This window comes from Catharus ustulatus, chromosome 1 (genome assembly GCF_009819885.2).
Source record: "Catharus ustulatus isolate bCatUst1 chromosome 1, bCatUst1.pri.v2, whole genome shotgun sequence".
Lineage (NCBI taxonomy): Eukaryota > Metazoa > Chordata > Aves > Passeriformes > Turdidae > Catharus > Catharus ustulatus.
In genome coordinates this window covers 133,175,304-133,201,497 of record NC_046221.1, presented here as the reverse complement: position 1 = coordinate 133,201,497, position 26,194 = coordinate 133,175,304, and the positions used below count along the sequence as shown (strand labels likewise).

At 43.8% G+C, this 26,194-nt stretch overlaps 2 protein-coding genes across 2 annotated transcripts; one reads left to right on the top strand and one right to left on the bottom strand.

Moving 5' to 3' along the window:
• Nucleotides 1–421: 421 nt before the first annotated feature.
• Nucleotides 422–5,688, top strand: RBIS (ribosomal biogenesis factor). The gene is made up of 3 exons (XM_033061378.2): nucleotides 422–556; nucleotides 3,928–4,044; nucleotides 5,521–5,688. The coding sequence occupies exons 1-3, from the start codon at nucleotides 437–439 to the stop codon at nucleotides 5,587–5,589; spliced, it is 306 nt and encodes a 101-aa protein (XP_032917269.1). The 5' UTR covers nucleotides 422–436; the 3' UTR covers nucleotides 5,590–5,688.
• On the bottom strand, nucleotides 5,646–22,449 carry E2F5 (E2F transcription factor 5). The gene is made up of 9 exons (XM_033061362.1): nucleotides 22,285–22,449; nucleotides 13,964–14,073; nucleotides 13,149–13,310; nucleotides 12,006–12,049; nucleotides 10,160–10,224; nucleotides 8,970–9,237; nucleotides 8,053–8,253; nucleotides 7,598–7,642; nucleotides 5,646–6,377 (listed from the first exon to the last, which is right to left on the bottom strand). Exons 1-9 carry the CDS (start codon nucleotides 22,408–22,410, stop codon nucleotides 6,268–6,270), a joined length of 1,131 nt encoding a protein of 376 aa, XP_032917253.1. The 5' UTR covers nucleotides 22,411–22,449; the 3' UTR covers nucleotides 5,646–6,267.
• Nucleotides 22,450–26,194: the final 3,745 nt, after the last annotated feature.

The window sequence follows — 26,194 nt, the reverse complement described above, 5'->3', positions numbered from 1 at the left end:
CGTTCTTCTCCCAGGGGTGTAAACCCAATTCCCTTTGGAATAGGCGCAGGAAGATTTCAGATTTTCCCAAGCGGGGCCGTGAGGCAGAAGGGTGTCCCACAACCCACTGGCAATTTATCCAAGCGTGTGCCGGGGCTGCCCGTGGGCACGTGCTTGTGGCAACGCGGAGCTTTGGGCTCGGCGCTTGGGCTGCGGGCTCGCGCCAAGGAGCTGTCAGCCCTCCCGTGCCGCAAAAGCGGGGCCGGGACAGGGACAGGACAGGGACAGGGACAGGGACAGGGACAGGACAGGGACAGCGCCGCTCCCGCAGTGCCCATTTGAGGCGGCGCGCGCCCCCTGGCGGCGGCGCGCCCGGCCCGTGACGGCGCTGTGGGCCATTGGCGGCTCCCGCGTCACAGCCCCGCGTGACGTCACCCGCCGCGCCGCAGCCGCCGCCATGGGCAAGAGCCGCGGCGGGGCCGCCAAGGCCGGCAGCGTGTTCCGCATCGCCCGCAGCGGCGTCCTCAGGGCCAAGGCCAAGGGCAAGGCGCGGCCCGTCACCTCCGGGCTGAAGCAGGTGAGTGCCGCGGCGGGGGGAGGCGCTGGCCGGGCTGCGGCAGCGCCTCACCTCGGGGAGAGCCCCGGCCCGGCCGCGTTGCCCGCGGGAGGCCTCGGCCCGGCGGGGTTTCGTCCCTTTCGGCCGCGCTGCGCGGCGGAGCGAGCGCTCGGAAGCTGGTTAAATCGAGCTGTTTGAGGGGCAGTGTGCGGCAAGATGCACGATTTTCACCCGAAAATTAGGTTTGTATGTGGATGTATCACAAGCAGAAGTTCCTTTGACTAATTTGCAGGCATATGCCACAGAAAGCATCCGGCTGTGCTTGAGGGGTGTCGTTTGGGAAATGGCTGACAGTATCTCGCCTCTTCCTCGGGAATGCGATCAGCAGTTCAGCGAGTTCGCCTTCAGTGGACTGCACTGACGGCGTCGCTGAGGGTGTAGTTCAGGGTACGGGTTAACAGAATGCCTTGATCCAAACCACCGAGCATAGTTAGTACAACTAACAAGGGGAAGTCTTGCTCCTTTCCATCACGTTCCTGGTCCCAGGAAGGGATCTTTTGCCAGGCTTTGGGCCATATTCCCACAGCTCTCCTTGACGCTGGCTCAGGAACTCTTCACCCACTAGGTGACTCAACTTGCTAAATCAGCAGCAAAAGCCATTAAAAATGCATTTGGCACTTTATGTGCTGGGTTGGTGAGTTGAACAAACTTAATTATGAATGAATGCACAGGGAAGCGTTTTGATGGGAAAGAACCAGAAAGGGTGGAGCCTTTTCTGATCCAGTAGCTATTTATTTGCCTCAGCTGTCGAGTAAAACTGTCAGTGAGATGCAGTGAACAGACCTAGGAGCGTGCACTGTTTTGCTCTTAATTCCTCTCTACCCCTTTCTTGCACCTTGCATGGGCTGTGATGCTCTGTAGATGCTTCTGTGAGCCAGTTTAACATACTAAAGCAATGGAAAATCAAAGAAGCAAAAATTATGTTATTTTAATGTCTGTAGAGGAGCACAGCCCAGAGGAGGGAGAGAGTGGGTCATGCAGCAGGGAGCAGTGGGAAGAGCGATGGGAGTGATCTAAGCAAGGGTTTTCTTATTGTGAGCAGTGAGTCATTGTATGGTATCTTCTCAAACCCTGCCTCCAGCCTGAGGTGTGTGTTCTGCAAGAGTTAGTTCCGCTCTCCCTCTAGAAAAGCACCTGTTAATAAAAATAATAAAAGCAGATAGTGGCTTATTTTTTCTATTTGGTGCAGTTGCAGTCTGCTGGACAAACATAAGTAAATGGCTCTTTAAAAGAAGGCTGTCTCAGATTTTCTCCTGCAAGACAAAGCTACTCAACGATTAATCTGGTGGATAGACAGGAATGTTGCAAACTTCAGAAAAAAACAATTTTATGTTGCTGGCGTCGCATCTCCTCCTAGTCTAGACTGTTCTGTATAATGAAGAGAGAAACAGGTTTAAAATATTCATGAAAAGTCAGTAGCTTATTAGGAGTAAAATTTTATTCTCTGTGTTTTAAACTGTGTTTTATTCTTTAATGCATTAAGCCTTTGAGCTTAATGTGATTTACTTATCATTAAGGATCATTATAGGAAGATGATCAGAAAGAAAATCACTAAAATACATTTATTCATTAATAGCTAAAAGCCCATTGTTCAGACAACTTTTGATGTAGATACCCGTGGTAGCTATAGAGCCTCTCTCTTTGGAGGAGTCCTGCCCGAGTACCTGAGGATATAATTTATTAAAACTGACTGTAACCTTCTAAAACCCCTGTGAAGCTGATTGAACACATGGTCTTTGTACATCGTGTTACCAGCAGTCCATCCACTCTGATCAGAGCTGCGAGCTGGGGCTGTATTTCTCCAGTCACTGTCCCAGTTAGTGTTCATCTGATCTGTTTTATCAGCCTCACTGCCACTGCTTTCTCAATGCTGGTTTCCGTGGTCAGTCAGAATGGAATTATTACTACTGTATACATGCTCTGAAATTATGGGGGCTTTACAAGCAAAATGAATACATGTAACCATTCACAGTTCTGTCTGTTTAAGTTGCTCAGAGGTGAATTACAGGGGTAGCCTTTGAAACATCAGTAGGTATCCTGAAATTTGGGGTTGCCCGAAGACCTTTGAGCGTGCTTTTGGAATGTTTGCAATGTAATAGGTCATTACCTGGCTATGATCCTCTTCCAGACTTCAGAAACAGCAGGTGCTAAGGCTGAGATCAGCTGAATCTTACTTTGCTGCAGTGGTGAGAGTTTATGCCTTCTTGCATCCACCGTGCTCCTTTACCACTGACAGTTGTCCCCAGAGTGCAACACATGTCCATATTCTAGTGCTTCCTTTTTGAAAGCAAAATCTTTGATGAAATGACTTACAAAGGCAGACTTGGGCTAAAAGAGAGGCTGAGGTGCCCAGGGATACACATTCCACTCTGCTACAGCTGCAGAGTTCCTTTAAATACTGCGGCACAACCTGGTAGACACTATTGGCCAGACCTATAGTACAAACAATTAGGATACAAGGTGTGATGATGAAAGGTAAGCTACTGGAAGAAATTCAAAATAGCAAAATCATTTACAAATTGTATTTGATTTGAGGGGCTACAAGTGTGGCTTCTCAAAAAAGCTTCCAGAAGCTTCCTGTTGTGTCTGAAAGGGCTAATGCCAGATGACTTCAGGATGGGTATGCTGCTGGCCAAGGCAGAGCCTGTCAGGTACTGGCAGTGCCTCGAGGATGATGTAGTTATGAAACACACCACCAGCAGCAGTCAGAACAGAGGAATGAGAATTTTTAAAAGAAACAGCCCTGCAGAACCAAGGACAGTGAAGGAGGGGGAGGAGGTGCTCCAGGTGTCGGAGCTGAGATTTCTCTGCAGCATTTGTTTGACAATAATGAAATTATTTTCTCCCCAAGCTGGGTCTGTCCTGCCCACAGCAACTGGTGAATGATCTCTCCCTGCTCTTATCTCTACCTATGTGCCTTTCATTATATTTCCTGTCTCCTGTCCAGCTGAAAAAAGTAACAATGGAGTGGCTTTGGTGGGCATCTGGCATGCAGCCAGGGTCAGTCTACCAGAGAGAGGAAGGAACCCTTCCAGAGACTTTCTTTACCTAAGAGGAGCTGAGGGTGGTGTAGCAGGGCCTGTGAAGCCTGACTTTTGTTTTCTCTGTGTTCTCTTTCTGGATCACTATGGGCTTCCATTCCAATATAGCAAGTTTAACTCTTTAATTTTGAATTTATTAGTATACTGGTAGATGACCTAATGAAGTAACCGATAAAATGTACTGAAAAGCATGTCATACTTGCTGCATAATAATTGCACAAAAAATGGGCAATTTCACATCAGTGAAATTTTTGTTAAAAATACCAATCTGTGTATTTTTTTTCCTCCCAGATAAACATTAAAAATGCTGAAAAAGTTAGCACAATAAATAAAGCATTTGCTGAAGTTCAGAAAGAAATCCGGCAGCTATCAAAAGGTACCACAGCAGAACCTCAGAAGACTCAGCAGGTAATTTCCCTTTGTAAAAGTCTGAGAAGAGTGAAGTGAATGTGTGTGTTTAAAGCATTATAATATGTCTCTGAAGACTGCAGGCAATTAGCTCAGTTGGTCAGAGCATGGTGCTGGTAACACCAAAGTGTTGGGTTCAACCCCCATAAGGGCCATTTACATTACAGTTGGACTTGATGATTCTTGTGGGTCCCTTCCACCTCAGAATATTCTATTTATCTGTGAATTCATGCAGTTGCTTTAAAGTTAGAATCCCAGTTCTATGAATTTCATTTGTATGGTAATGCTGAAACCTGGTTAGCATGTTCAAATTCTATATAACTACTAAAGTAAAGAGAGAGGGTGTTAGCCATGCTGAAGCAGGCTTCAAAAGCATATTTTTAAATGACATTCTAGCTGATTTCTAATTGCTTCTTTTAAGTTAGTCCCAGCTCCGTCCCCTTGATTTGAAACTTTTTATCTCCACATGAATAGACATAGGATGAACCTGGCTGTTCCCTACTTGAAGCACCTGACAGTGCTCTCAAACAAACAGTTCTGCCTCTCTGTTCCCAATTCCCAAGCCTTTGTATTACCTCATCAGAAAGACCAACACCTGAAACAGCAATTTCTGTAGTAGAGATCTTGCTTGCAGCAGTTAATTTCAAGACAGTGTTTCTCTTGCCTTTGTCTGTTTTTTTATACAGGCCTACTTGCAGTCTTGCACAAGAATTAACTAAGTTTAATTTCTGACAAGCTCCTCCATATAAACTCTTTCTGCTAACTGATGCTCTAGGTGCAGTTTCAGGGAGAGAAAGCAGTGCTTCAGGATGAGATGCAGATGAATCCATCCTGGCTGTTGGAGGAAGGTGGAGTTTGGAGAAGTGGACATGAGTTCTCAGTATGCCTGAGATGATCAAGTTTCTGTACAGCTGGGAGCAACTAAACAAGTGTCAAATACCTTAAGGGGAGAGGCTGAGGGAAAAATGAAACATAAAAGTGACAGTGCTGCCAGCACAGGAAGAAGCCAAGCCAGGATTTCAAGGCAGTTGGAGCCAATGATCCTGTCCCTGCTGGCTTGTTTTTTATTCCACCAAGAATTCAGACTGTGCTACTGCTCCTGTTACAGTAGGGCTTTACATGACTGTTGAATTTAATCACTCATGCTGTATTAGTATTTTCTCCAAAGTTGCAAAAGTGTTGTTGAGAGCAGTTGTGAACTAAAAGTTCAGACTGTCTTAGTTGGGCCATGTGTTACGTTACTGGTACAATGCTCCTGAAGCACAATGCATTTCCTGCTTATGTGTCAACCTCAGTGTATCCTGCAATCCCCCCAAATTATTGAAGTATGACTGCAAAATTAGCCTAAACTAAATATATAAGAGACAAACTAATCTTCTGGACAATGGGTATTTATTAGTCGGGGTGGGTTTTTTTTATTTCACGCAGAAAAAAAATAATTGTTTACTGCTCTAAACTGAAACTTTTTTTTTCTAGGTTTCCACAAATATGGAAGAAGAACCAGCAAATGTGGATGCTGCCACAAGCTTATTATCTCAGTTGTAATGCTAAATGGATGATGAAGGGGTTGCAAGAAATGAAAGACCACAAATACTGATGGCTTTGTTTGCACAATTTTATTAAAAAAATCTTGTTAATATACAAGTATTGGCACACTTTAATACAAACTACAAACAGACCTTTCCTATCATCTAGGAAAGTGGAATGTCAGAAGTCAGTGTGAGAAACTTAAAGTGCTAAAACAGAAGGCACTTCACAAAATTGGTTCACTGAAACAATTTAGCATAACTCAAGTTGATACCCTTCACTTTTCAACTTGGCAGTGAAAGCTTCAAAATTGTTTGAAAAATTAAGAATATAGAAAGCTTCTTGGCAGTAAAGCTTCAAAGAAAATGCTGTTAATTGTGAGCAAGAAGCCTAATCATTTTTTTTTAAATGATCAAAAGGCTATAAAGTATTTTCACTTTTCTTACTAAAGAAAGCTCCAGACAGTTGGTTTAGACAGAAAAACACCCAGGTGAAAAAGTGCCAGAATTTTTGATAAGAGCCCTTTTTTTCTTGTTCTTGAATTGTTTTGTGAAGTAGTTAAAGGAAGCAAAAGGAAATATACTCCCAGAGTCAGTGAACTAAGAAGTTATACATTCATTATTCAAATACTTAGGTTATGAAGAAGTCTAGAATGTTACAGTTAGAGGTAGATAAGTAGTCTGGTTGACACAATATCTAATAATTTAGTATCTGCACATCAAAGAGATCACAGACTCCTTCATTATCATCCAGGTTAAAGTTGTAGTCATCTCCGGGAGTAGGAGAGAGTCGTAAGAGAGGAAAAACTGTAAAGCAGGAATAGTTTAGTTTAAATTAAAACACTTTTGGAAAATCAGCCCTATCATAATTCAGTATGTTTGTCATCAGGGTTAGTCTTAATAATTAAAATAGTCTTGATAATCTGACAAGCTCACTGGGATACATAACATGAAAACCTGTACTGCATTCAAACTAAGGTAGTAAGTGATATATCTACCATTTTTTTGCTTGGTATTTTAAGTCAGTTTGCCGAAGTGGAGTGATAGGTGTGGAATATGGGTTTAATTTCTTCTTCTGCAGCAAAAGAGTTCCTGAGCAGCTTTTGAAAACTTTAACCAGAAAGCCATAATTTATATTTATATTCCTTTGTCTTGTTACAATATTGCATGTATCAGCCTTCAAAAAGTAAGGAACTTAGCATTATCTCTATTTTTATGGAAAGGAAATGGAGGCTAACAGTTTGTGCAAGAAGAGCTGTCACTTCTGCACTGTAAGAACAGTGTACGTGAGCTGAGCATGCCATCCCTGTTTCAGAAGTGCAGGCTGTTTCCATGTTAACCACATACTGGCACGTTCACAGAATCCCATCTTGCCCCTTGGATCTTATAACCACGTCTCTTTCTGGATGAGCCCTGAGGTCATCTGCTTGAGGGGCAGATATACTGGCCTTACAGAACACAGTGCAAAAGGAACAAAGCGAGTCAAGTTCACCTCCTTGCCTCAGTGAGAGTGGCACAGAGGTAGGGAGCACATTAATTCGTAGCAGCTGTGGTTCAGTGCTGCACTCATACGGCCAGAGATGTGCAAGAACAGAAATGGGTGACATTTGTTCTGTTAGTGTACACAGCTGGACATGTATCAGTTTGCATCCAGAACTATGTTCTGAAATACTTAAAGCACCTGCACAAAGCTTTAGGCAGAACAGAATTAAACCAGATTTAATTTTTTTTAAGGCGGCACACTAGTCATCAGCTTGTTCTTTCTTTGTCCCTAAATTAAGTACTGGTGGGTTATTCATGCATGTAAGTGCTTGTTGGATTAAGGTTTTCATATTTTGACTGTTAAATAAAACTGTTGCAGGGAATAGAAACGGGAGCAAAGGCAAGAGTGACAGAGGAGGCAACACAGGAAGTAAATAGTTTCATACTGACTCTTGGCATCAGATTTAACAGATGCCTTCCAAGTGCTGTTCACACAAAAACCATGCTGCTACTTGTGATTATTAGAAAATATGCTAAATACTTACCATCAGAAGACATGAGTTCATCAATAATATCTCCACTGATATTTCCTGTGAAAGACAGGAGCACATGCTTTATGTATGTGGGGTTTTTTAATACCAGTCAACACTTTCTTTGCATTAAAACACTGAATTGGAAAGTGCACTATGGCTTGTGCAGCATAGGAGCTGTAGAGACACTATGCCAGGTACATGTAAAATATACTTATCTTTTTATCCCTCAGTTTTTCCCCCCCAGTACATTTTTCCCACTTACCTCTTAAAACCCAAGAGCCATATACCTGAAGCTCATTTAGTGGCAAAGAAACTAATTTGTTCAAAATTCCTCAGAGCTGGCACAGTGACTTCATTAGCAGGCAAACAGACCTGTTTTTTCCTCTGTGTAACTCATTGGTAATTTGGTCACAAAGATGGGCTCAGGGAACTAGTGAAATACTTAAACAGGAACTACGCCTTCCTACCTGCAGGCTCCTCCATCTTTGCAATGTCAAATGAGTTTGGCTTGAGAATACAGCTGACATCCAGAGGCAGCAAGCTCTGGTAGTCACTGGAGCTGGCTGAGGCTTGGGCACTGTCTCCAGACAGGCTGGGATACAGCTCTGGCTCTGGAAGGCTGGAGTAAGGAGCTGTGGGGGCTGCGCTGTTCCGCTGGGCACTGCCATCTACATGAAAGGAAGGTGTGTTAAAAGTCTGTTACAGTGAAACTGAACACACTGCACCTGCCCCAGCTTTGTCTTTTGAGGAGAACGTGGCCAATGTCTGGGATCAGGTGAGAGGAGTCTTCCCCTTCCACAGTCACAGGCTCAATTTCATTAATTATCAATTAGTTAAAGGTTAATAAATGAACGCAATTAGAACCCCTCAGGAACGCAGTTGTAATACAGCATTTTCTTAAATCTTTTGCTATTACCTTTTAATTTACTATTATAATGAAAAAAATTATTCAGGCAGCCTCTTACTGTGGCTATGTGGAAGAAGGTAAGTGACCTTGTGGTACAATAGCTGGAACTGGTGCCTGTATTATTAGTCTCATTAAAAGGTACACGTTCAAATCATATCCTCTGTCAAGAGGTTTGCAATTTTGCTCCACAATACTTTCTGGAGAAGCACCTCAGAATAATTAACAGGATTACATCCAAAACCTCTTCACTGTAAGATGATAAGATGTGAGGGAAGCATCTGTTTCACCGGACACAAGAGGTGTCTCTCTAACTTCCTGAGAGCTGTTACTAAACCCCTGGAGTAGTTCTTCAATGAACAGCTGCTGCCCTATGCAAATTCTTGATCTTTCATTTGTCTACCACCTTTCTTAACACTTCTTTCCCTCCAGCTGCCTTCCTCCCCCACCCATCAGAGGTAGGAAAACCCCTGGATCCACCTGATGGCGTGTCCGCAACTGCTGTTTGCTGTAACTCCTGTCCTTGGTTCGGGTCGTGGTGTTCTGGGGGATTTGGAGGTGCTGCAGCTGGTTTAAGTGGAGTCACTGGAGCTGCAGGCTGAGATGGGGGCTGGGCAAGGTCATCGGGTGGAGGAACCGGAAACACCGTGGGCTTGGAGGAGCTTGATTCTTTATTTATAAGCAGCACATGGATAGGTCCTGAATTACTTTTAAGATTGATCTGGTATTTCTTCTGTCCATTCTGTCCCTGTAAAGATGGTGTATTACAAAAGTTACTGTTTCTTGAGAACTTGGAACTGTGCAAGGTGATGAAGACTAAGATCAGCTGTTTTAGTCCTCAGCAACAAAAAAACCCCAACAAAATCCAACATCACAGCTGCTAACTTGGGTCCTGCAAAGAACCTTACCATTGCCTGAACTGATTTCAGCAGAGACGGACAAAGATAGTACCACTGATCAGCTTCATGGTTCTAGCCTTGGGTGCTTTTACTGATATTAGATTGTGCTTAGCCTCACTAAAAATAGCTTGTGAAACTTCTCAGGTGAATTTCAGCCTTCTATAAGCACAGTGGCTATCACGCTTCACACAATGCTCTCTCCCAACTATGTAAACACTATTTAAAACCAAGCACTGCAACAACAATAAAAAAAAAAAGTTAAAGATAGACAGAAGTAAATAATTTGGCCTCCTACTTTAATCTTGCCAATTTAATCCTTTTGGCTAAAGTGATATTGCAGTCTGTTTCTCTATCCAGTCTAGTATCATAAGACTAAGTATAAATTACATCAAAACTAAATCTGAAATCCTTTTCCATAGGAGATCCATTTTAACAACACAACAGAGAAACTTGACACATAAAAGTCACTGAGTTCTCAAGAGAATTCATTACAACTATGCATTATTTTGAAAGCTGCAACATTTAAAAGCAAGAGAGAAGAAACCCACTTGTGTATTTTGGTTTGTAATAGAAGGCAGGGTTACCATTAGTCTACAAAAGTGTATAAAACCCACTTTTTTCTGTCCAGCCTCTGTCTTCTCAACTGAAACAATCCTAATCCTTTCTTCCCTCCTCTTGCACATGGCTGGAGATAAATTCTCTGCTCTAAAACAGCTCTTTTTTGCTGCTATTGCTCTAGAACACTTAGGTAAACAAGAAACCAGTACATACCATTTCAGGTCTAGGTACTTCTAACTGTGTACCACAAGGTGCTTGAATTGCTAGAAGTGTATCTCCTGGTTAAACAGCAATTTTAAATAAAGTGTTAAGTGTATTTTTCTTGTCTTGTATAGTATGCACTCAAATGAGATCTGGAAATTCTCTAAGGCCACTTAAAGTACCGTGTAATTTAGCATATGTAAACTTTTGTGGTAGGACATGTGTAGTCCCTCTAAGATCCAAGTATACTGCATAGTATAAATCACAGAATTCCAATACTTTTATCATAATTGCAAAAACCTTTTCTCACAACAGTACAAGATTCACCATGTTCTTCTCCCATTTGTTTCCTAGTTGTATATGTAACACAAGGTGAAAATATTTTACTAAGTCCTTTTTTCATAGAACCAAAGAATCATTTAGGTTGGAAAAGACTTCCAAGATAATCGAGTCCAACCTTTGAGTGATCACTATTTTGTCAATTAGACCATAGCACTAAGTGTCATGTCCAGTTGTTTCTTGAATACCTTCATGGATAATGACTCCACCACCTTCCTGGGCAGTCTGATCCAATGCTTAACCACCCTTTCTTGAAGAAACTTTTCCTGATGTCCAACCTGAACCTCCCCAGTGCAGCTTGAGGCCATGTCCTCTTGTCCTGTCACTGGCTGCCTGGGAGAAGAGATTGATCCCCACCTGGCTACAGCCTCCTTTCAGGTACTTGTAGACAGTGATAAGGTCTCTCTTGAACCTCCCTTTCTGCAGGCTAAACACCCCCAGCTCCCTCAGCTGCTCCTCATATGACTTCAGCTAAACCAGCTCTCTGGTCTAGCTCATTTTATGACTTTGATGAATGCTGGTAGTACAGAGATTTAACAGAAGGAAGAAGAGGTATTAATGTTCATCTTCAGTACCAGCACTTCCAAGTATCTAAGCGCATGGCTTCCACAGCACATACAACTGGGATACAGCAGCTGTCTGTCACACTCATCTGTGGCTTACTATGCACATTAAAATGTGTCGGTTAAAATCAGGGGACCATAGTTACATGCACAGCACTGGCACAATACTGCAGATCACTTGCCTACCTGCACATAATTTCCTCTTTGTCCATAACTAATTTGGAATAACAGTTTTCTTTCTCTGCCTCCTAAGAAACACTTAGGTGAAGTACTATGTGAGCACCGTGCTAGGTGCCTTCATATTTTGTAATGACTCTTTTCAGTAACAGTTCATTTTTGTTAAATTCTGCAGTAGTTTTCTAATCTTGTGTTTTTATTTAAAAAAATCTTCCATGTGACAAAGAAAAGATGCTTTTGAGCCTAGCTGGAGGCTGAACAACAATCTTGCCTTGGATGCCCCAGGATCAGGAGACGATGTCAAGGGAAGTAACCTCTGCCAGCACTTCCCAGCAATTTCTTCAAACCACCTGTATAGGAATCCTTTAGATTGAGTAGCAATGCTCCATAACTGACCTTCTGCTGGCTCTACAAGCTCTGTCTGGCCACAGTTACCACCAGAAAATTACACAAAATTTGGATCTTCCTGTTTTTTTGGAGGGTTGAACCAACATGTCCTGTCTCTGGTTCCATTAATGGCCTGTGGCAAGCTGCTGAAAATTATGAATACCTGCTGATCCAAAACCAGGACTCCAGCTGAGCTTCCATTCTATACAATCTATGACTACAAATAGAAAATGCCAGAACTTGGTAGCCATGAACATTAAGAGAGCTCTACCTAGTACTGATCACCATTGAGTACTTCTCAATTCAAAATACTTGCAGGAAAAACAGGTTAGTTAGCAAGTTATTTTTCAAGAAATTCCTCACTTTAGAAATACAGCCTAGCAGCAACTTACCATTGAAACAGTTGCAGATATCTTCATGGGTGACATATGAAAATGTAATTTATGTTAAGGAATAATTTTCTTTCTTAAAACAATGTAAAAATGGTATTTGCTACCCTTCAGAAGTTTGTCCAAACTGAGCCTAAATTACAATGTTATTATTATTATTAGAGGTCTAATGAAGGCATTATTTTTGACTTTCAGAATAGCTCATTACAAATAACAAGAGTTCTGTGTTTTAAAGAAAATATCTGTATCAGCAAAAAAATATGAACAGAAAAATAGTTGTGTAGCTTGAATGAGAAGAGATTCTTCTAAAAAAGGGAACATGTAAAATCTTGTTTTGAAGAATACCGTTTACCTTGTTAATTTGACAATACAGAATTTAGGTATGTATCAGCATTTGCCAGAATTACACAAAAATACTGCTAGGGGAAACTTCAGAATTCATCTGCCATTCCTCTGCCTCAAGGTAGAATCAATCCACTGTTCAGGCATTCCAGACAGATGTTTGTCTATCCTAACATTTAACTTCAGTCTCCTGCTACTAAATCCATTTTACAGAAACAGTTTATGAACAGAAACTCCAGTAAGTTTTAAGTACTTATCAATGGTGTTATAGATAAGAAAGGGACTCTACTGCTCCCATTCTCAGGCATCTGTTTTGCAAGACAGCTAAATACATGCTTGCAAGCAATGCAGATGGAACTCTCTGGTATTTATATACAGGATTTTATTTTTTAACCCGAACAAGGTTTGGGACTTTGTCAATTTATCTTTGGGTGACAGCTTAAATCTTTTCAAAAGAATGAAGCAACAAGAAAGATTCATGTGAAGCACTGGTAACAAAATAGAAATTCAAGTTCTGGAAAGCAATATAACTAATTTCAAATAAGACACTGGGATTATATTATTGACCTAATAATTACTGCTGTACATATAAGTTAAATTATTTTCATGCTACTAATCACAGTCATAGAAGTTAAAAAGTCATCTAAATAAGATTTATGTCTTCTTTTGTTGAAGCAAAATCTGAAAAAATATTTGTCTTACCTTGCTTCAGGGCAAAATGAGTTACATTATGCTTTATGCATTACCTACACTTTAACTGTTGCTTTTAGTTCCAAAATGCACACAATTAATTTAAAAGGATATTGGTGGTTTGTAGAGTCATCCATGACGTTCTTGATGCTTTGCTGAAGCCATAGTTTCTGCTGATCCAATTCTTTTTCTTTTAGCTCTAAATCTTCAATTTCAGCTTCCAGATACCTCAGCCTGTCTATGACTTCTTTCGTATTGCAGCCAGCACCTACTCCTCTTGAAAAGGGATAAGGGTTCATGAAATAACAAGTGAAAATCTAAAGCAAACATCCAATGATAATTTCTTAAGACTATTTTCAACATTTGAAAAAATCTACTAATATTCAATATGAAGGAAATGAGCATTTAACCTCCAAGCAGTGTTTTGACAGGAAAATGAGAATTCTTAACTTCAGATCAAATTTCCCTCTACAAAAGTTTATCTTATTTTGGAATGCACTTTTTTTTCCGTGTTGACACTGGCAGGGCCTATCTCCTTCCCCTATAATTCTTATCTTGAGCTTTTACCTTCAGAGACCTAAGAGAAAATAGGCAGGGACTGTGGTAGGGAAGGTAGGTGGAGACAGTGTGCCCTGACACCCCTCCCAGATTCATTCCAGGTGAATTTTTCAATTACCTGTGCTAGTTACAAAGTAGCACTACAAGTTTTCTGGAAGTTTTTCTTCTGTGAGCTTTAAACTTGATTTTACATATCACAGGCACAAGTTAAAGGGAAAACAAATACAGTTAATTTTCAACTTTATTGTACTTCTACAACATCATGTTGCTCATTGATTAGCACAATGTTAATTTTAGGGTGTCAGAAGCAGAAAGAGGCAATTTTTGTTGCTCTTAGCCATGTGAAAATTTGCAGAACTGACATTACTTACTTCCACTGAATGCTGTTTTTTGACTTCTTCTCAATGAGATCAATCCCCTCCAGAACGTTGGTGATATCATAGATCCTTCTCTTCTGCCTCACAGCAAGTGTATCAGCAGCCTGTGGACAGAACAAGTATCAGCAACTTGCACGTTGAGGGAAAGACAGTTAAGCCACTCCCTTGGAAAAATGCCATCTAACATAACTTCGAAGGGAGAAGGTTCCACTCTTCAAGAGCCTAAGATACCATCATGAATTCTGAAGTTCAGCACCTGCACCTAGTATTACAAAGCCAAAGGAGCAGTCTCCTGGCTGAAGGCCAGCAGGACATCCCCCGACAGAGAGGGGAGCTCACAGCTCACAAAGACCGTGGTCAGTATCTGCAGCTTATTCAACTGCATGGAGGAGCTTGCCATGCTCTTTCTGGAGGGCAGGAAAAGGTATGGAAGGCAGGCAGCAACACCCTGCTGTGGGGCAAGCCTCTGAAGCCAAGGATATACAAAGTTTATCATTCCTTCCCCTGACACTTGAGGTATTACAGCCTTTGTTTGGATTCAGTGGTGCCAGGATACAGAACAGGGCTGTAATTTCACAAAGTGGCAGCAGGAGAGCTGCAGTGTTTCAGGCCAGCATTGTTCTTGCACAAATGCCCCTCATGGGGCACAAGGGCTCACTGGATCTGTCACCCTGAGCTCCAGCACCCTGGTACAGCTGCTGGGGATGGTGCTGCTGCCAGCTGTGCAGTGTGTCTGAGGGCTGTCACACCTCGTCCCTCCGAGCAAGGCAGTGTTACACAACAGCAACCGCTTCATGCCTTACTTCTTTCTGTCCATGGTGACTTTTGTGTAACTGATGCAAAGAGTTAAGATAAAATAAGCAAATTGACTAGTCATGCCTTCCACACCTGAAAAGAAGCTCAACTTCAAGGAATACTCACTAAAAGAAAGGAAAGCAGAGAGGAGACCGAATCTGTAGTTAGTTGGGACACTTAAATACAATGATTACAGTAATTTCAAGATTATAAGACGCACCAATTATAAGCCGCACTTTTGGGTGCCAGCAACTTTTCATTCTTTGTCCATATATAAGCCGCACCTGATTATAAGCTGCACGTTACAGTACAGAGTGTGATAAAAGGTATCTATTCTATCACCATCTGTTGAGGGTGGGGCAGTGATCCTTATCTCCATGGGAGATATTCTGCTAATGGGCCATCCATTGAAACCGGGCGGGGCATTGTTTTTATCTTTTCACAACCCATCCTTCCTCCAGCGAGTCATTTTCTGCTAATGGCCCATTGAGTCCCACTGTGGGACTGATAAAATTACTGCATCCCATTGGAAGTTGCTCCAACCAGGGGGAAGAGCCCAACATTTCTTACCAAGATAAAAACAGAGGTTTTGGGACACTAAGGGAGCCCCTTTCTCCACTGGACTCCAGAGGAAAACCGGATTTCTCCACATCACCACTGGACCTCCGGAGGGAAACTGCACCTTGTACAGGAGCACTGCTCCAACTGAATCACATCTGTCACTGCAGGAGGATGCAGCCACCATTTAATGGGACTGCTACCAACACCCTGCCTGATGGGTGTCAGGTTGTACTCTGACTTTGTCAGGGTTTGGAGTTTGTTTCTTTGTAGTACTGTATTTCTATTTTAATTTCCTCAGAAAAGAATTGTTATTCCTAATTCCCATATCTTTGCCTGAAAGCCCCTTGATTTCAAAATTATAATAATTTGGAGGGAGGGGGTTTACATTCTCCGTTTCAAAGAAAAGCTCCTGCCTTTCTCAGCAGACACCTGTCCTCCAAACTAAAACAGCAACTTTTCATTCTTTGTCCATATATAAACCGCACCTGATTATAAGCCGCACTTCGGGTTCGGACCAAAATTTTAGTCAAAATGGTGCGGCTTATAATCGTGAAATTACTGTACATGGAATTGTATGTATTAAACAAATAAAAGAGAAGAAAAATAAAGAGAAGGGTAGGCAAATTTCAAAGTTCTGAATTTGAACTAATGCATAAATCAAACAATTTCTACTACAGGAATGTAATGATTTACTTCAGTTCATTCCAATCTATTAAATGTATGCTTTTTGTAAGCAGCCTATATGGAAGGTACAGCTTGAGACAACCATTAACTTGGAAGGAAAACCAAATTTCTTTGCTTAATAGTACAATTACCTTTTGCTACTGAAATAAAGTTGAAAGGATAAAAAGAAAGAACAGAGATTTAAAAGGCACTCTTATAGCTATGAAGCATAAACATTGCTCTTTCTCCTTGACAGTAATGTACCCACCAAACACTGTCTCCATCGACATCATCAGCAGCATTTATCTTTTGTATGGTCTTCTCGATGTGTCTTCTAAAATATTTTCTAAACTAACAAACAAGATGTATGCAAATACATACAAAGTGCACTTTAGTTCTGTCCAAGTAAACTGACTCTTTGATCACTTGTTTCTATAGGTATGCACCTGCTATCTTAATCTGCTATTTTTGCTGCATATGTGAACACTGCTTCCAAGGACTTGAAAAGAGCCTTAAAAATACAGCAGGTGACAGAGCTGATGCCATTTGCACAATGCTGAATCAGCACCCCATACATCTCACAGTTTTCAATTATTCTACAAGCTGTTTACAGCTTGTGCAAGGAATGGACAGCACACACTTAGATGCTATTCAACTTTCTGTTTTGATCCCACCACTCTACATATTGACCTAGGACTTAGTCTACCACTCATGGCTTGAATAATGAAGAAATTGCTCTGGAGACAGATTTCATTACCTCTTGAGATGCCCCCAAAGGCCTGTCTACAAAATAAAAATGCTCTGTAATCTTAATGTATTTTCAAACTGTATTGCTAGCAAAAGATATCAATGTACAGTAATTTCATGACTATAAGGCGCACCCTTTTGACTAAAATTTTCCCCCAAACCTGGAAGTGCGCCTTATAGTCTGGTGCACCTTATATAATGGACAAAGTTGTGACATTTGCCACCCCGGAAGTGAGAGCTGCGAGCCGTGGGGGGAGCCGGCAGTGCCGCGGCAGCTGGGTGGAGGCAGGCCCGGGGGCCCATGGCTGCCAGGTTGAGGTGGGGCCTCGGCCAGCAACCGTGCGGGAGGAGCTGGGGGCAGAGCCTCGCTGCAAAAAAAAAGTGTGCCCTATAGTCTGGTGCGCCTTATCTGATCTACAAAGTTGCGAATTTTGCCAACTCCCGAGGGGTGCGCCTTATAGTTCGGTGCACCTTATGGTCGTGAAATTACTGTACATAAATTTGAAGCTATGAAACCAAAGCTTAAGATTAAAACAAAAAAAAAGTCACTTTTTTTGACTGTCCAATTTAAAATGTTTCAAAGTTCAAGTAATTGTTCCACTCTAAATGCTATGCCATTATGTATGCCCAAAGCACAACTCCCATGAAGACCAGCAGCAGATTCACCACTACCAGCTCCAGATGCCCAGGAGAGGGGCTCGTTTCATAGGAAAATGAACAACACAATTACATGTGTATTTGGCTTACTGGCCCTGCATATAATTCAATCACTATGAAATTTAGCTACTTACAAGAGTTCCAATACAAGCTGGGGCCAGTTGCCAGATGAGAAGTTTAATCCAGACAGTCACTAGCTTTCTGGTACAGACCTTGTAATCTAATTACAGTAATTTCACGAATACAAGCCGCAGCAATTTGACAAAAATTTTGGTGGAAACCCGGAAGTGCGGCTAATAGTCGGGGGCGGCTAATATGTGAATAATTTTCCGACATTTACAACCCCAGACGTGCCAGCCAGAGTGCCGAGCCAAGTACCTGCCAGTAAAAGCCGGCATTTCGCAATTGTTACAGTGTTACTGTGTTGCCCTGGCTCCCTGCAGGCAGCACGGGGGGCGGGGAGAGAAGCGGGAGAGTTCTCTTCTTCCCTCCTCTGCCGCAGCCCAGGGGAGGAGGGGGGGGGGGGAGGGGCGCGCCGCCATTGCCGCGGCTCGGGGAGCCGACGGGAGCCCCGCACAGCCATTACTGCAGCCCGGGGAGGGGGAGGGAAGTGCGCGCCGCCATTGCTGCGGCCCGGGGAGGGGGCGGGGTGCTTTGTCCGCGCCCGCCGCCAGCGCCACGGGCGCGGGAAAGCTCCGTCCCCGCCCGCCGCCGCTGCTGTAGGAGCGGGGGAAGCTCCGTCCCTGCCTGCCACCGCGGGGCAGCGCCGACCCGGGGTGACCGAGCCCAGTGGCAGCAGCGGCCGGCCCCGAGCGGCAGCACCGGGCTGGGCCACCTGGCCCCGTCGGCAGCCCCTAGTGGGCCGAGCCTGCACAGCCTTAGCTCAGCCAGTAAACCCCGCCCTCTCGCGCTTCTGTTACTAATTGCACGCGAGTCCTCGCTGCGAACGACAGAGCGGCTTATATTCGGGTGCGGCTTATTTATGGACAAAAACCGAAATATTTGCCAACACCCAGAGATGCGGCTTATACTCAGTGCAGCTTGTATTCGTGAATTTACTGTATCTTTAAAAAATTTCACAGATACTTTAAAAAGCAATTGAGAAGTTCCTCCCTGACATTGTAGCAGTTATCAGTGTGATACCTTCTGCCATGGATCAGAAATAAAGTTCAGTCATCCACATACACAATTCATTAATAGTTTAAATAATTAAAAGAGCTTCCTCAGACAAGTCTTTTGTCAAAAACACTGTTAAAACTCATCACTTCTCAGCCTGTGTCAAGAAAGGGACATCTGCAACAGTGGCCCTGCTAACATGGGTGGATATAGCTTCCACATTCAGAGTTCTTTCATAAAATCTTTCTAATGTTAAGCTGCTGAACTCTATCATTATTCCTCCTAATATCCCCTCATACTTTGATTAAGTATGTATTCAAGCCAAGCACTCATGAGTGTCTCATAGACAGGTTCAGTGCTGGAATAAGTGTCTAAGCACACAGCTATGGTTCTGCCTACCTTCTGATTGTGCAGCTCCTGGAATACAGAAAACACACTGTACAGCCCAGGTTCAGCTGCAGACATGCACAGACACACACGCCCAGAAATAAGAGAGAAAGGCCAGGAAAAGAGCAATTGAGAGTTTGTAGCCCCTCCACCCCCGCCACCTTACACACAACTTGTTTGCTCCCTGGGAGATGACAAAAGGCAGCAGAAATTATCAGCTGTAAATGGGTTGCGTTAATCCTAGAGAGCACAGGAACCTTGGCAGAGTCATTACCGGGAACCTTAACAAAGCACAGGGTCCAGCACTGCCTGCTTGCTCTCTCCATGTGTCAAAGGAAAGAGGTCCTGCATCTTCTGAGCTCTGCCTGTATCACAGGTGCCCAAGAGGGCTGTGAACAGTTTGGTGAGAGTTTTAAATTGAATGGCGCTCTTGTCAAATTGTAGATAAAAGTACTGAATGTCATTGCAACATAAACAGTAAGGGAACGTAAAATCTAACAGACAGGCTCTTTCTTCTGTGGAGTACAGCAAGTGTAAGGTAGTTATTTGCCCCTGACCAGCACATTTCTAAAACAAGTGGATTTCAGAATATCTCATGTTTTGCACTGATGATCAGAAACACTAAACCATCATTAGAGCAGGGATGGTATTCTGCTAGAAACAAATCTCACTTAAGAAATTAGGGCAGAAGTATTGTACACCATGAGCAGCATCCATTCAGGTGGTTTATCCCTTATTCACTCAAATTGCCCTTTTTCTTTCTTCCCTGCAATTCATGGGTTGCTGCAGACAGAAATTTCATTTTCTTTCCCTTCTGTATCATCCCTTAGTGTTTTAAACTTAATTCCATTATTAGATTTCTTTATACAATGCTATTCTGTGACAAGTATGTCATTATTTTAGAATACCTGTTTGATTTTAAAGTAAATGCAAAATTCAAATTTCAAGTAAAGAAAATTCTCACTTCCACTCCCATAATTTCTCAGATGTTACCAGAGAAGTGTCCAGCACTAAAACATTTTCACACCTTCCTCTTAGAGCCTCCTAAACTATAATTAGAGAGGTATTAAAGATCACCAGAAAATGTCCCATAGAACAGATCTTCCTTCTCAATTGCTAAATCACAAAACTGGAAGTCCACTTGTTTTCAAATTTAATTTTCTTTCTAGTGCTGGTTTTGCTACAGAAATACCAACCAGTAGCACAACATCACACAGTCAATACTAGCTAGCAGGGAGACACCTCAAGGTGTTCACTGCACAAATAATTTCTTGGAATGTTCTGTTCCATTTCAAGACTGTCCTGTTCTTCAGCTTGCTAAGCACACTGACACAACACAAACACAAAACTGGTCTTCCTTTTTCCTTCGATATATGGCTTATTTAGGAGAAAACCAGTTACAGAAATGTATGTTCTGACTCACTGCTTACAAAAATACCAACAACTTATGCACTGCAGTTAGTATTTCCTTTCAACAAACTGTAACCTGTAATTCAGAAACCAGTCTCCAATAGGTCTCGAGCAGAAATGTCTATGATTGGTTGCAATGCCCCCTTAACTTTTCCGTGGCTACCAACCCTTTCATTCCTTCTCAGTCAATACATTCCCCACTAAAGAGAACAAGAAGCATTGCTCCATCTCACTACACCACCCAACTTTATTGTACAGGTCAATCCTCTTTAGCACTTTAAGCCAAGCTTTTGGGCCTGATGTCTTACAAACTAAGTATGTTTTGCTTCTCAGATTGACCTGGAACATCTCTCAGACATGACAGACAATAAAGGAAGCTGCACAACAATTCCAAAGATCTGGACATCTTTATTCTGTTTTGCTAGATAAAGAAACAACTAATACTAAGGAGCTCATAAACTTGTCTAGACCACAGCATAACTAAATGAGGAATATAAAATCCATCAGTGTCCTTCCCTATTCACCTTGAAGTTTCATTAGCCACAGTAACATCACCAAAGTGCCTCCACTCTTAACTGGGGTGCACAAAAAAAGCTCTGAGAACATCATTCACCACCTGGGGCTTATTAAGAGTCATCAAAAAATGGGTCAGTTTTCCAGAAAGGACTTTAAGCAGAACACCAAGCCAGCCTCTTACTGTACTTTGCTGAACCCCTCAGCTGTTCACTGATGACCTGAACCAGTTAGGTTAACACACCTTTGCCTCAACGCACTGCACACCCAACAGCCCAGAGGGCCCAAGCTCCTGGGCCAGAGCGGCAGCACGCTCCAGGGAGCTGGCAGGACACAGTGCCAAGTGACAGTGACACTTGCTGCAACACAGTGACCTCCAGGCATGACGACCTCGCCAAGGTGGGCTGGTCCCAGGGCATCACTGGAGATGCTCCAGGCACTTCAGCCCAATGCCCTCAAGCCTTGGAGGCAGTGGGCTGGCTGCAAAGCTGGGTGACAATAATTTGTCACTCACATGCCAATTCAGCTTCTTTCATTCACACATAATAGAAAGTATAAGGTCTCAATGGTCTGTTTTTTACCATCACTTTCCCTTGCTAAAAGGAGAATGTGGGCAAGAAACAGGTTCAAACAGCAGCCCACACACGGAACAGGGAGTAACTTAGGGCAGTGAAAAAAAATTACAGAACTGTTAGGGTAGGAAGGGACCTCTGGAAATCATTTAGTCCAATCCCTAGAAAGGTAGGATCTCCTGGAGCAGGTGCACAGGAAGTCATCCAGGTGGGTTTTGAATGTCTCCAGAGAGGGAGACACCACGACCTCCCTGGGCAGCCTGTTCCAGTGTTCTGCCACCCTTAACATACAGAAGTTCTATCTCATGTTGAGATGAAACTTCTTGTGCTTTAGTTTATGGCCATTTCTCCTCCTGTCACTGAGCACCACCAAAGAGTCTGGCACCAAACTCTCGGCATGCACTTACAAGATACACATCTGTATATATCTATATATATCTATATATATATATATATATTTATGCACTGATGAGACCTGCTCTCAGTGTTTTCTTTTCAGACTAAACAGGCCCCGCTCCCGAAGTCTCTCCTTGTAAGAGATGCTCCAGACCCCGCACCATCTTTGTACCCTCCGCTGGACCCTGTCCAGCAGCTCCTTGTCTTTCTTCTCCCGAGGAGCCCAGAACAGGACACAGTAAGTACGACCACTCTCAGCAAGTTAAACTTAACGCACGGTACCCCTTACACTCCTTTATAAAGAGCCGAAATGCGTATTTTAGCCGACCGCGGCGGCTGTCAGCCATCCCCGGGCACCCTGTATCAGGGGAGGCCCCACCACGCCGGGCGGGTGGCAGGGAGGGAAGGACGAAGGGACGGAAGGAGGGAGCGGGCGGCCCTGCCCGGCCCCCGGCCCAGTGCTCGGCGGTGCCGCCGGCAGCCCCCCCGCCCTCGCACCGCTTTGAGATCCAGCACGCCGTCCTTGGCCTCCTGCAGCAGCGACACGAACTTGGTGGTGAGCAGCCCCAGGCTCTTCTCGTGGCGGCTGCTGCCGCCGCCCGCCGCCTCGGCCGCCGCGGCCATGCCGCCGGCGGGGCCACGTGTCGCGACCGCCGCAACGGCCCGAGCGGGAGCGCGGCCCCCGGCCCAGCGCGGCGGCGGGAGGGGCGGCCCGCCGGAAGTGACGCCGCCGCCGTTGCCTGGACACGGGCGCGGTGCGGCCGCGGGCCTGCGGCTGCCGCGGGGACGGGCCCGGCGCCCTCCGGGAGAGGGATTGCCCTTGGATGGCACGGCCGCTCCCGGCTCTCGCTCAGGGCCCCCGGGATTGGTAGCGCAGGCCTGGAGCCTGTCTGTCTCCGCCTCGATAGCTTCTTGTCGCTCATTTCGCCGTTTGCATTTGATATAAAAACACACATATTAATTGCAGGCGATGTTCTCACTCCTCCCCAGGCCAGGCACAGGACTGATGATCTGGCCAGGGGCACAGGGAATTTTGGATGCCTACCCAGCCCCTTCCACTGGCCTTGATTCAGGTACACCTCTTTCCCGCATCGAATAAAAGCTTTACAGTCCGTACGGTATAAGAATTCCGGGGATGCACTTGAAGAAGAGCAGGCCCTCAGCTTCCCGTCACACAGGCGCACAGAACCCTGGGTGTGCCATGGCACACAGGAGCTGTCTGTACCTGCACATGCAGCAGCATGTTCAGGACAGCGTGTGCATGGCAACGCGCTCTCTCTGCACCTGCACCACAGTCCTCCTGGTCTCCAGTAACACAAGAATTTCTTGGTTCCATACTCAGTGTTGATTGAAACAGATCATTCTCTAGTCGGGAAAAGAAAAGTCTAAAAATTGAATTGATTTTTAAATTGTCATGATTAATGCACAAGAGTGTGCCTTGCATCTGACAGGGTCAGTGTTCACATTTCTGCCTTGCATCTGACAGGGTCAGTGTTCACATTTCATGTATGTTTTTATTTAATTAAATTTATTTTATTTATTTTATTAAGTTATGTTTTTCAGTCGTGCTGGGTTGAAATTTATAAATTCGGTACAGCTTTCTCCTGCACCATATCTTTATTATTTTACCATTTTGAAGGTAAAAATCATTGAAACACTTATTAAATGAGTTCTAAGGAAGCCATGTAAGTATAATGACAGAAACAGTGCAAAATGGAGTCATCTGCAAGTAAAACAAATGTTCCAAGCACTACTAACACGTGCATTTTCCCAAGTACTGTAACATGAAATTCCTGAGCCAAGAGCAAGGAATAGAAAGAATTCATGTTAAAAATTTTAACAACTCCATATGATGAAATCAGAATATAAATTTCAGAATGACATTTTTGGAGTTAAAACTCAGAGGAGAAATTAAGAAATTGGATCAGGGTAAGAACAAATTCTTTTAACTTCCTGGTGCGTTCCAGGTATTCAGTTACATCACCCGAAGTGTAGCTTGGTCAAATAATAAGCAAAGAAAAAAGAAGTGCCCCAGGAAACACTTGATCAACATGACAGAAAAGTACTCTGAAGTGGTGAGTTTTCTGCACCAATGATATCCATGGAAGTACTATTGAACAGCGTTCCAGATGAGCATTTCCCTCACATACTGTGGACAGAGTTCATAGAGCACAAGGGTAAGAAGTAATTCTTCTGCGTTTAAGAACTTAAGAGTTAGTTCTTACATCCTGCTAACCATTACACTGTTAACTTTTGCGTAGTATGAGCTGGTGGCACAGATTCCAAGCAAGCAGTCCTTAACAGCTCTCTCTTACCTCAGCTGAAACAGCTCCCCATTAGTGCTGATGGCTCACTCCTGGTGTTTTCATCGGTCAGGTTTGGGAACTTCATGCAGGGAGTCAGAGCTGAAGCAGATGTCTGCTGTCTGTCCCCTCCACAAATTTGGAATTTTACCCTTTTATAAGACTGTGCAATCTCTAGACAATTCCCAGCCCTACACACCTCCCCCTGTGCAAAGCAGAGTGAAGGTTGTTTTCCCAGGCTGTTGCAGGCACCTCATTCAGTTGTTGGGCTGCTGGTTTTTTTGCTTTACTACTGCTACTTCCATTCTTAAAACAAAGAGTCTGTTCCCAGATTTAAAGGTTGTGCTTTGTCAAAGACTACTCACTGGTCATCAGGATGTTGTTTTCACTGCCACGGCCTCTGCTTTCAACTTGTGCCCAGGTTTCCAAGGCCTTTTCATCCCACACTTAAGAACAAGAAGCAGCTGGTATCAAACTCTGGCTCACACAACAAGCTTCAAAAACATATTGATAACAAATCCAGCAGGCCTCACACAGAATCACAAGGTTAGAAGAGACCTTCGAGATCCCTGAGTCCAACTTATGCCCTATTACCTCAACTAAACCATGGCACTGAGTGCCACATCCAGTCTTTTTTTTTTAACACACCCAGGGATGGTGACTCCACCACCTTCTTGGGCAGACCATTCCAGCAATTGATCAGTCTTTCCATGAAAAACTTTTTCCTCACATCCAACATATATTTCACTTGTTGCGACTCAAGACTCTGTTCTCTCATTCTGTCAGCTGCTGCCTGGAGAAGGAGACCAACCCCCACCTGGCTCCAACTGCCTTTCAGGAAGTTGTAGAGAGTGATAAAGTCACCCCTGAGTCTCCTTTTCTCCAGGCTGAACAGCCCCAGTTCCCTCAGCTGTTCCTCACAGAGTTTGTGTTCCAAACCCCTTACCAGCTTCGTTGCCTCCTCTGGATGCGCTCAAGCGTCTCAAGGTCCTTCCTAAACTGAGGGGCCAGAACTGGACACAGCACTCAAGGTGTGGCCTCACCAGTGCTGAGTACAGGGGAAGAATGACCTCCCTGCTCCTGCTGGCCACACTATTCCTGCAGGCCAGGATGCCATTGGCCTTCTTGGCCACCTGGGCACACTGCTGGCTTGTGTTCAGTCAGCTGTCAACCAGCACTAAAAAAACCATACTTTTACAGGGCTGCTGGGCACCAAAATGCACCCTGTTACACTGTGCCAATGTGCTAAAGCCTGGGTTCTGAAAAACTGATGGTAAAATCACCTTAGGGGCTGCTACGGTCACTGGAGCAACAGAACTCTGCTTCAGCTACTGCGAGGTGCAAGGGGGAGGAAGCAGCTCCACCTGGTGTACCAGCCTGTCCCCGTGATTTTACTGTTCACAGATCTCTTTACTAGAGAAGCATGAAAATGCTTCAGAGGACGGAGTAGTTCAGTAACAGTTTATGATCTGAGAAGAAGCAAATGAAGTAAATGCCAAAGTACAGTGGAGATGGTAAAGCCTCCACAGTGAAATAAGTGTAACAAAATATTAACATAAGGCTTATGTTTTGTTTCTATGAGAAGCTCTTAGATCATTATCTCCTGTTTCATAAGCCTGGTAGGAAACTTACTGCTGCAGAGAAAACCAAACTATGTTGCCAAAAAAGCCACTCTTAAGTTGCTGTAGTTGCACATTCTTCAACAGTGGCAGATTAAACATGTTTTCAGGTACAAGAAAGATGGAGAGAGTCTAGTTACAAGGGGATGTTGTGACAGGAGAAGGGAAAATGGTTTTAAACTGTAAAATAGTTGGTTTAGATTAGCTAATAGGAAAAAATTCCTTACTGCGAGGGTGGTGAGGCACTGGAAGAGGTTGTGCAAAAAGGTTGTGAATGCCCCATCTCTGGAAGTATTCAAGGCCAGGTAGGATGGGGCTCTGTATAACTCTGTCTAGTGGAAGGTGTCCCTGCCCAGGGCAGAGGTGTTGGAGCTGGATGATCTTTAAGGTCCCTTTCAAACCAAGCCCTTCTGTGATTCAAGATTCTTGGTTCTCTCTTTACAAGAATCTTGACCTCACTGAAGCAAAGCTTCAAGCTCTTGGCTT

Excerpts from the sequence above, each read along its gene's own strand:
- RBIS (XM_033061378.2), top strand. The coding sequence starts at position 437 with ATGGGCAAGAGCCGCGGCGGGGCCGCCAAGGCCGGCAGCGTGTTCCGC. Across the intron at positions 557-3,927 it reads TCACCTCCGGGCTGAAGCAG|ATAAACATTAAAAATGCTGA; the intron begins GTGAGTGCCGCG and ends TTTTCCTCCCAG. Across the intron at positions 4,045-5,520 it reads AACCTCAGAAGACTCAGCAG|GTTTCCACAAATATGGAAGA; the intron begins GTAATTTCCCTT and ends TTTTTTTTCTAG.
- E2F5 (XM_033061362.1), bottom strand. The coding sequence starts at position 22,410 with ATGGCCGCGGCGGCCGAGGCGGCGGGCGGCGGCAGCAGCCGCCACGAG. Across the intron at positions 9,238-10,159 it reads AAGTACCTAGACCTGAAATG|GGACAGAATGGACAGAAGAA; the intron begins GTATGTACTGGT and ends CCATCTTTACAG. Across the intron at positions 7,643-8,052 it reads AAAGATGGAGGAGCCTGCAG|GAAATATCAGTGGAGATATT; the intron begins GTAGGAAGGCGT and ends TGTCTTTCACAG.